At 38.1% G+C, this 11,574-nt stretch overlaps 1 protein-coding gene across 1 annotated transcript; it reads left to right on the top strand.

Moving 5' to 3' along the window:
* Positions 1-2,205: 2,205 nt before the first annotated feature.
* Positions 2,206-9,934, top strand: zld (zinc finger protein zelda). The gene has a single exon (XM_089649815.1). It carries the CDS (start codon positions 2,673-2,675, stop codon positions 5,844-5,846), a length of 3,174 nt encoding a protein of 1,057 aa, XP_089505941.1. The 5' UTR covers positions 2,206-2,672; the 3' UTR covers positions 5,847-9,934.
* Positions 9,935-11,574: the final 1,640 nt, after the last annotated feature.

Here is an 11,574-nt window from a genome sequence, read left to right as displayed (position 1 = left end):
GAAGAGCTTCATAGCATTCATCATTCCTTCCGACTTTTTGTTTACTTTCTTTCTTAATCACTGACAATATGAACATTTTGATTACACATCTGCCCTGATGATGGATACTGTAATTGTCCAAAACTTTGGCTAAATATGGAGGTAGCGCAGCATGGCAAAATATCCCAAAATAAATCACTTGTTTGATCTGTTGCATCAATCAAAAATTTGTACTTTTTTCTGTATACAAAAATAGAACACTTTACAATTTAAAACGGAGGCTGCTTTCAATATCGCCGTGGTATATAAGAAAGTTGCTGTATTTAAATTAATATTGTTGTTTACTTTAATTAATATCTGAATAACTCGGTTCTAAGTCTCCCATATTTTCCTCAAGCTCACAACATTACCCACATGAAGCATTAGTATGAAGATGATATTTCATTGTTATATACATAAAACACTAATTCTAAAATATTTATAGTCCATGACTTGTTGAAAATTATGAATGAATCATTGCTTTGTTTTATTTTATTAGTTTATCTGAGTATTCAGGAACGAATCAAACTTATGCTTCTCCGATTGAACGGTGTTTGTTGATAAACTGTAATTACTTTTGTTTGATATAAATAAGCACAATTATTTTATTTTTACAAAAAAAAAACTTTAGCATTCTTTCAAAATGTAAGTCAGGTATATTCAGTATCTTCCCGTTGTGAAAACATTATTCAGAAATAAAATAAAATTTTAAATAGTGACTAGGAATAACAAAAAAATTCTTCTAAAACTATGTCTTAGTAAGTTACGTATAAACGCACTGAGTGAATAATTTGAACTGATTATTGTAAAATATTTGGAATAGTTTTAAGCACATTTACAACTTTTTTTAGATATTTTAGCAACCACATACCTACCAAAGTAATAAATATCTCCTTCTATACAAGAGCAAAAGAAATATTGCTTAAAAAAATACTTCTAGATAATTAGTTCGATTTTTAATCACACGATGTAAATGCTGCATTTTAATTATAATAATATAAAAAATCATTTTGTTGCGTAGCACACCGATTGAATGTATTTGAAAAGTTTAATTTTAAATGTATTCATTTTTTGTACATTGTACTTAAATGAAAACTTTTCGAATTTCGTTCAAGATTAAGCTGTACATCTGGCAACTCTTAGTAACATGCAATTTCTCCTTTGTCCAGTTTTAAAGGCAGCCGATCCTGCGTAGGGACGGGGCCGACAAACATCTCCGCGCCGTTCGCACCACCCACCGCGGGGGTGCAGTCGCGTCCACTCCAAGCGAGATGGTCCAGCGAGCTTCATCTCACGGAGAAGGTGGCGCATTCAAAACCCCCGAGCTTCGAAGATCCACCCTCTAAAATACGAACACGCACAAAAGGAACAATGCAATAACAATCTGTGATACCTGACAGGTCGTTATAGGCTTACCCTTTTTGCGGAGTCGTCCCCGGCTTCATTCAATTAGAGTGCCGAAGGGGCTGTGAGATACGTAGAGTCCAAAATATGAACGAAACGAATATTCTATTCAATACGTATTATTTGAAAATGCGCACCGTTTAGACAATTACATACCATTTGTATATATTATTTATAGGTATGTGCTCAATTTGATTCTCTTAATTGGAAAAATAACTTTTTTTCAGAAGAAAGCAAAATAACATTATATTATTAGTATAGAGCGCGATTCTAAACAGTACTATTTTATTTTTTCTCTGATTAATTTATTTATCGCGAGTGTTTAAATTTATTGTATGCAAATATCACTAAATTTATTTCACATTTCAGATGTGTACGTAGAAATATTGTATTTTAAATATTATGCATAGTAAAACAGAGAAATATTTCTTCCAAATTCAGGTTGGTTTGGTTACAGCGAGAGTCTTTGAAGTTGAAGCCATCCCTGGGTGAAGGCTGCGTAGAGGGCGGGAGTGGGTGCAGGGGGGAGGGAACCCCCCCTCCCTCACTGGACAGGCCGGCCGGCCATTTCAATTTCAAAAAAAAAAACCTCCTAGCCGCTAGAGCCTACCCCCCTCCACCCCCAGTGTTCTCCGTCTTCTTCTGTCGGCCGACAATCTTTTCGCACAGGACGAAGGGCTGAACTATCCCCGGGGGGGGGCGCTCCCCCCTCCGCACCCCGCCCGCGCGGCCCGGACTCGGGGGCCCGGCCGAGCGGTCTTCAGTCGACACTCGGCAGCCGACCTGCGCGGTCACAGTTTAAGTTACGTCCACGATTAGTTTTTATTTATAATTTGTTTTCACATTTCTCGTCCTTGACGGCTACACATGTTGGTTGGTTGGTTGTTGGTATCCGCCGTGAAGATATCAGCGGTGTCAGTGTACAGAGTGTAGTACCGCGTGCGCTCCGCGTGACATTGTTTATATTCCTCCCCCGCACGGAGAATGTTACCCCGCGCAATGATTGACAAGAAAACTTTTTACGCGCCGCTTTTTGTTGTTTTAAATTGTGAACTTTATGAATAGACAAAAATGTGATTCAGACATTATTTAAACATTGTTAATTTTGTTTATTTTTCGTTTTATAAGCTACGTTTTATTAATGAATGAAAGTAATAATCAAACTGTAAACAAAGTGACTGAAAAACAGTGGTGGACGTTTGCGCGTTTTCCGAGTGCCGGAATCGGTGCGCGCTAGTGCCAAAGGACGAATGGCTAACAACGGCACTCTTGCATCGGTGTTTCCGACGGGTCAGCATCACTGCAAGGACTGCGGACTATTTTTTGAATCAGGAAAATCTCTAGAGGTACATCTTCAATATCACAAAGAAAACTTGCTCAGCAAATGGGCGACACAGGCTCAGAGTGCGCAGAATGACTTGGAGAACAACAATAATACTAAAATAAAGCGCGAAGCAGCCGTCGCCGCTCTTGCGGACTCCAGCGACGCTATGATCACCAAACCCAGCCCCGAGTTCCCTCAGCGGGCAACGCCGGAGACCGCTGCTCCTTTTGGTCACCCAGCCACCCCACAGAGTTACCACAGTGCTCCCTCGCCATACCAGACACCTGAACCAGCTGGCTTCTCTCCAGGTCAATTTCCATACGGACCACCAGCGTTCGCCGAAGGACAGTGGGAACATCAAGGCCCGTACGCACCAGAATTTCCGAAAACTTCTCGATTCCAACCATACCCACCTTCAGCCGAGAGGTCAGCTCGAGTATCTTCTTCGAGCCCATTGTACGGTCAGCCTCTCAACCAGCCTACACCATCGCCTTCACCTAAACAATGTGACAAATGTGGTTTCGTGTGTGATTCAGCTGCTCAATTATCCGAGCACTGCTCAACAAGTCACCCTCCGGCACCGAGAGGCTCGCATTTCCATCATCCCCAGGGATACCCACACAAGCATTACGGCAGTTTTGCCCCAGACGCAGAAGCTAAAATAAAGGAAGAGCAAGAAGAATCTGCAGATATTCTGGACTTAGATTCACAAAAGGTTGTACATCCTGGTGGCGATGAAAATGGTCCATTCGACGGCAATGTATCTCAAATGCATCATAATGGGCCAAACCCTCACCCCGTATCGGCTATGTTACCTTGGCCAGAACAGAAAATGTACGGACACCATCAAATAAACGGAGATCCTAAGATGTTTCCTAGAGATCACAAAATGTTTTCTGAGCAAAAACCATTCGCGCAAGATCAGAAAATGTATCCACACGAAGTTAAACATTATCCTCAAGACCAAAAACTGTTTCCATCTCCGCAAGATCAAAAGAATTTTATTCACCATGACCAAAAACTATATCAACCTCATCAGATGTCTATGGGTGAATATCAAACCGGAGTTTCAACATCGGGTCGTGAAATACAACCTCCGTACCGGCCTTTCGATTCGTCCACCGGTCCTCAAATATCGAGTACCCAGGCAACAAACTCTTCAAATTCTGCTCCGCCGATTTCTGGAAAAGGAGCAAACTGGAAATCAAATGAGGCACGCCGCCCTAAAACATACAATTGCACGGCTTGCAACAAGTGGTTTACTAGTTCTGGGCATCTGAAACGCCATTACAATACAACACTTCATAAAAATGCCGTTCGATCATCCGGACAGCCTGATCCCGCCACGCTTCCGATAAGCACTCATCATCATCCGACCAGGGACCCCAACCACGGCAGCCGCGGCCAGCAGTCCAGCTCGAGCGACCCCAACACTCAGAGCCCTTTGTCTTCGGATGACGTCCGCAGCCCCGACGATGGACACGGATCTTCCCAGTTCCCGGCGCAGAGCTTCGATCGTTCGCAGCATCCCGGTATGGGCCCTTCGGCCAAAAGTCCTTATATGCATCAACAGCCAAATTTAGGTAATAACCAGCTTCTTGGAAATAATCCTCTTGCCAACCACCCCCTCCCTCACCAAATGGGCTCGCACCCCCTCACAATGGGCAATCCACCGCCCGGGTTAGGGAACCCGTTAGATACGGGTCACCACTTACAGTCTCTCAAGCCCGCCTCCCAACCTAGTTCCGCAACAAATTCAGTAGGGAGTCCCCCAAACGGGCAAGCAGGTCCCTCCGTCCAAACAAACCATCTTTCGAGGGGCCTGCTATCGATTTCAACCAGCAATACTACAGTTCAGCCCCTGCCGCAGGTTACGCCGCCCATTACGGCTCACAGCCTTCCGCCGTTCAGCCACTTGCCGGGCAACCCTTACAGCCCGAGGCCTTCGGACCACCAGGCCCATACGCTCCAGGATCCCACCCACACGGCTATCTATTTGGGTCAGAATTTTCAGCAGACTTTGGGCCCGAACTACCCAAACGCGATGTCCCCCCACGTTATGGATATGGCTTCCAACAACCTGCCTACAACCAATCCGGATACTATTGGTGAAATTGCTTCTGAACAATTCGGTATGCAAGGCATGGAAATGCAACCTTCCGGCCCGCTTCCGAGCTTTTCTCAGTTTCAGTCGCATCTTTACGGCATCATCATGCCGAACTATTCACCAATGCATAACGTGGGGGGGAACGCCCCCGGCGATTCGCCGCCAATTCAGAGTTACATGACGGTCCTAAACCCCACTATCGCTTACGCTTCAGAGTATTTAGACGAGAGTAGTGTCGATACTGGAGATGGCCAACAGGGATACAATCTGACTACTTTAGATTCAATGGTCACGACCAAGCGCGATTTTAACTCTATGGAAGACTTACCTTTAAACAAACGCGAAATTTATTCTATGCAAGATTTATCCTCAATCAAACGCGAAAATTATTCTTTTGTAGATATGCCCACAATCAAGCGGGAGAATAATTACTCTCTTCACGAGTTGCCGTCGATCAAACTCGATCTACCATTAGAGGTTTCAAACAAAGAGAATTACGAGTCTCAAGTCAGCTCTCCCACTAGCCCCGTCAGCTTGAAAATAGAATACGAAAACAACGGGTCCCCATCAATCTCTTCTACGGTGATGGGACCTCCTCTCTCTTCCAGCAACAAGCAGGCTAGTAAAACGGGCGCCGCCGAGATTCATAAATGCTTCGAGTGCGATAAGTTATTCAATAAAGCGTGCTATCTGACCCAGCATAATAAATCATTCCATTCCGGTGCCAAACCATTCAAATGCGTGCGCTGCGGCAAGAGGTTCCCCAACGATGCCTCCTACGAGGAGCACTACTCCAAGCACGCCGGGGAAAAGCCCTTCAAGTGCGAGTTGTGTCCCAAGCAGTTCAACCACAAGACGGACTTGCGGCGCCACATGTGCCTGCACACGGGCGAGAAGCCGTACTCGTGCGCCGAGTGCGGCAAGGGGTTCATCCGCAAGGACCACATGCTCAAACACTGCGAAACCCATCGCAAGAAGACCAATAGTGCGTAGGCTCATCACCCGCTCATATCCCGCTCCCTCCCTAGCTTCATACCGTCACCCACATATCTCTCTTTGCGAAGCAATCGACTCCTGCTAAATGCATGTCGTCTTACCGTTCTTAGTGATAAATTATTATTTTAAATCAGGGTTTAGAGTAGTTTGACTGATTGTTTTACGAGGTCTGAATTACAGGGCATTTGAACTGGTTATTCCCTTTTTGGCATCTTGTTTGTGTGTAAATGATGAAATCTCACAATCTGAAATGAGAACTAAGTCTAATAATGATGGCGTGCCAGTGTCTCCGGTCATTCCACCGCCGATCTGCACCAAGGTGACTCCTGGCGCAGGTTATTGTCTCATATTTATACCTGCATATAATCACCTTGCAGATCGGTGCAGCTATATCGTAGTGATACAGGTTTCAAACGACACCCATATTTAGATTGATAGTCAAGTTATTAGAGCAATTTTTAATATTAAGCATTATGTTTCTTTAAGTGAGAAAGGTTTAGTTGTTTTAAGATATTATTCATTTATTTTTATACATCCCGAGTTATCATTCTCAATTGAATAATAATTGTTACATTTTTTATTCATGTGCTGTTACTTGATACTGTTTAATCTTTTTGAGAGAAACATACCAATTGTTTTTAGTTAGTTTTGATCTGTCCAATGTATCTTTCTTTATGGGTAGATAGTATCTAAATGCTGGTTCTTCATGGACGCGAGTTATAAAGTTATAACCGGCCGATTTGGTCGAAGGAATGAGACACAGCTACCTCGTGAATGAATTTCCCTTTAAATCAAATTTACAAATATTTTCCAATTTGCCAAATTAGGCTAAACTTGTATTGAAAAATGAAATACATTGGAATACATAAAGATGATATTATATTATTATATGAAATTAGGATAAAAATATTATAGTGATAGTTTATGAAAAAACGAACATTTGTTGCAATTAAAAATGAATTTGTATTTAGGTTGTAGGTATTTTTAAGTAGTCCTACGATGAAAACCAAAATGTACAAATTCCCCAACAATATTATACGTATTATGTTCATCAAATTAACAACACTGTGTTTTGTGAAACAAAGAACTTGTCAGTTGGCTCAGTGTGGCACTTTGGACTAAAGGTCAGTAGGATCCGTAGCTCGGTTATCCGTAGCACAAACTGTCGGTTGTGAGGCTACCTCGAATCTTCTGAAGATTCGGAGGAAAGGAAGATGCAATAATTATACTTATTTTACTTTTGGTATTAATTCATTCTTGTTATTTCCATTCAATTTACTGTTAAATTTTTAGAGAATAATTTCATTCGTGGTCCATTTATATTACAATGAATTAACTGTTTCTGCATTTCGTTGGACGCACATATACCAGGTTCATGTGAATTTATATTTTTTATCAGAATGATTTGTATACTCTGGAAAATATTATATGTAAATATTTTGTTTTTATTTCCGAGTGCTGCTGAATTCAAATGGTTCCATTGAACAAACTACCTCAATTGCTAGTTATTGTTGTATATTATATTTGTTTGTACTCATGCTAAACTCACAACATATGAACTCTATTAGACTATTTCCATCTCACTCGCAAAGAGGAGTCTTTCAATGTTCGTATTTTGAGAAAGTTGTACAATTACAAATACACCTAAAATAATTTATAAATATCCCTTGACCAGTAGGAAAATTCTATGAAACAGATTGTGTATTTCAAATATGTGTGAATACCTTTATTTACCATATAAATCAGAAAAAATATGTATTGTGTAAGTTTTGTCTTACAATTTTGTTTATATTTTAATGTATTTTTTTCTCTCAGTGGCCAATATATCACGTATACATTTACGTAGTCAACACGAGACTACAAAAGTTATATCGTATTTGTAAATCAATACCTACATTAGTCGGACAATAATGATTTATACATATGTAAGTTGGCATTAGTGCAAAATATCATGAAACTGAAACATATCCAGTCCATGTTGGAATTATACATTATTATGCGTATTACGGACATGACGTTATTAGCGCATTTGTTAATTCTTAAACCAGATTTACTTATCTACCTCAAAGATATTTATAATCACAAGTATTCTGCAAATCAGAGAAAATACATATTATATATCCAAGATAAATTATATCGCTGTACACTCAATATTGTACGGAGACCATATCGTAAAAACGTTTTGTGTTAGTGTTTGAGTAAGTCGAAGTAAAAGTGAGGGACAGTTAGTAACGGATGGTACGGTATTGCCGGGAGGAGGGCGTTGTTGTGGACTGAAGTAAATATCCCTCCCCATCCCCGGTGGGAGGCGGCCGACTCGTTCTTACTAACTTTCCCACATTATCTCGATGTTTCGTTGTCCATTGTTCCGTTCCTCGAGCACTTCCAGGGCATCGTCAAGGTTGTGCTAATATTTACCACGGCCGTTATTACTGTATATGTTATTCTGTTATTTTGATTAGTTACCAGATTATGGCTGACGGTTGTTGACGAAATATCTTTCCACTTGTTGGGCCATTTACTATACCTAGTGCATTTGTAAGATAATTCATTTATAATTAATTAAATATGTATTTAAATTTTGTTGAGTTTTTAACAGACCTGTCGGTTATGTTTCTGTTAGTAATATTGTACAGTTTTTCTTCTCCTATTTCTACCCTATGACAAATTATTATTGTATTACCAATACTATTCATACAATTTGAGATAGCCGATTATTCATTTTAAGCTCGAAATGAAATTATGATTATTTAATGCGATCTCAAAGTACAGTAGTAAAATTAATTATTTCAGAAATTATTAAATCAAGGGTCTTTTTCTATTCCTGCCTTAAATTGAAATCGGTTATTGCATAATTTAAATTTACCATTATTTTTAAATCAATCGATGTAATATATATTACTAATTCCGAAAGGAGAATATCAAATTATAAATAAAAAAACAGAAACGATGACATATCGCAATTATAATACGAAAAAAAGAAAATCTGATTTTTATTTGGAAAATTTTACCTTTATGTTATTATTCATGATTCTATTCTTCCATGATTCTATTTAATTTAATCGAATTATATCATTCTTGGCTAAAAGTGATATAGAACTCTGATGCGAACGCGGCCGAAGAGAGCTCTGCAAGAAAGGGCCGTCGCTCGCCATCGCAACTTAATGTAACTAACATCCGTGTAATTATGATTCTCATTATCTATCTTAGGAAATTACTGTTGTAAGGTTATACATAAAAGAGAATTGAAGATATACCGTGGCCGAGGAGGAATAGTAAAAGTATATTAGACTAGTATATCTACTTATAGAAAATAAGATTTCTTTTCCATTTGAAGTTCTTGTTTACTCTTGTGTGATCATTGTTGAGAAATGTCAATGTGATCACACTCAACCATTAATTAAATTAGATGTAAGTTAATAACTATGGAAGGGCTCCCAGACCGCCAATGAAATAAACATTTTCATTTGTAGACATTCCTCATTGGTATCTTACCCTGTGTGTATTCAACCCTTCCCAGAGGTTAAATATTCATTTCGTTGTCAATATTTGACCCTAAAGTGCACTTGTAACGTATTTTTAAATGACCATTATAAGAAAGGGTCAGACCTTTTGATTCCGCAAAGGTTCAAACCTACATCAAGTTTTCCGTTGTCTCCATTGTCAAGTATTTAACCTACGATTTCTTTAAATCGTACAGCACTTGAAAGGTCTTATAAGGTAAAAGGTTAATTCTCAACTTGACCCCTTTCCCTTCTAGTATATTTTCACACAAATGCACCTTAGGGTTGATTATTCATGTCTTTATTAGCATTGCGATTTTTTTTCATGTATCCATTTACATCCATATTGCGAGCGTTGCATTCATGTATCCTTGTATAATTTACTAGCTACAATATTATTAACATTTCATCTCTTTCAGGTATATTAAATAACATGTTCTTGCGATTATTGTTATGTTAAAATGTATTAAGTGTACAATTAACCAACTGTATAACGATTATAAATTCTGCCATGTTCACCATTTGATTGATTGTATTGCTATACATTGCGCGACACTTGTGTTTCTTCTCTTGATTTGGATGTAGATGAATATTTAATTATATATTAATTAATAAATACATATCGATTATAAGTATGGTTTTATTTTCTGCCTTTTTATTCGCACGCTTAATTAAGCACTGAAAGGCAATATTATAATATAAAATACATTGCTTTCTTTTTGCAAGCAAATAATACACGAACATACACTAAGAAGGTTAAAAAATTCACATCCCAATATTATTTAATAATAATACTTGCGAAAATTTGCGACTGTTTATTACTTGTGGTATGTTTACATTGCAAAACTATTGTTTACAAAACAAATAGAAGAAAAGCACCTAACCTTTTCCAATAAGATTCTTCAAGAAGAACTGCAGCGGAGCGAAGAAAGAGAAACCAAAATAAAAAGGCAAGTATCAATGAATCAAGTTATTAAAAAGGTAAGTATTCCCCTAGGAACAGAAATTTACGTAATCGACTATACAAAATCCACAGTATTTCTTTATTATTTTTGAAATAGCTCATCATTATGTATCATTTTGATATCTGACGGTTGTTGAGTATTTACCTTGAAACATTATGCAAAACATAAACATTAGTTTATTTCCGTGTTCGAGTCTATCATTATTTCAAACTCGTTTTAAATTCATCAAATTTTTCCCTCGCGTAAAAATACATTCATCAAGAAGAAAAAACTTTCAAAACTAATAGAAAATATATTACAATTTTTTTCTTAGTAATTTTAAAATTCACTTGGCGTCATTATAATTTTTAAACGTTTACGCAATTATTTAATAAAAATTATACACATGTTTCTTCTACTATCGGTATCTGTGTTTCCACCCTTATACAAGCATGGGTTTCTTCAAGACCTTTAAGACATAGGCCCTAATGTTCAGTTAATAGAGTAAAAAAAACGTTAATTTTTATTAAATGTTAGAGTAAACAAAGTTTTTAACTCTTCATTAATTGTATTATTTTTAAATGTAGTTTTTTTTATAAACATTATATGCTCGTGCTTATTGTAAAAATATAGTAAATATTACGTATTTACACGAGTTATACGAGTATCAAAGTCAAGCAATAACAAATACTGCAATATTGAAATTTGTGTATTGTGCTTGAAAAAAAAAAAAAAAAAATTCGTATTAAAAACGGTATACTTCAAACGGAGACGTATTTTTAAAATATTTTATTATATTAAAGTAAAAAAAAACTTCAAACTTAAAAGCGTGAATTTGATTCGAACTTATAACAACTATTGGCTATAGCATTACACTGTTTGTATCTGCTAACTCAATAATTTATTTAGATTTGTTAAAAAACCGGTTTAATCTCGGATAAATAATGACATACCAACCGTAAGACTAACAACATATGGATAATTTCCTACGTTTTATTTGATTTTTTTTAAATATAATGAACCCCACACAGGAGGCCATGAAAAAATTAATTTCCCTTGAGGACTATGTTATCTTTTGGGAAGCGGGCAGGAGGTAGATATGGGTTAAGTTAAAAGGTGTGGGCGTTGGGTTGGAATCTAAGGATTAGTGTTGCAAGGAGTGACGGACGATTGATCTATCCTTCCCGCTATGTTGCAAGGCGATGGGTTAAGAGAGACCTGTTGTAGAGGTCAAAGGATCTACCTAAACCAGCCTCTCCCGATCTGGCACGCCACGCA

Source organism: Hesperophylax consimilis, chromosome 31 (assembly GCF_061612785.1).
Source record: "Hesperophylax consimilis isolate HC1 chromosome 31, BYU_Hcon_1.0, whole genome shotgun sequence".
In the NCBI taxonomy this organism is placed as follows: domain Eukaryota; kingdom Metazoa; phylum Arthropoda; class Insecta; order Trichoptera; family Limnephilidae; genus Hesperophylax; species Hesperophylax consimilis.
Note: the sequence above shows the minus strand (reverse complement) of the source record. Positions and strands in the feature narration are given on the sequence as shown.

What these genes read in the sequence shown, in the direction of transcription:
- zld (XM_089649815.1), top strand. Translation starts at nt 2,673, where the DNA reads ATGGCTAACAACGGCACTCTTGCATCGGTGTTTCCGACGGGTCAGCAT.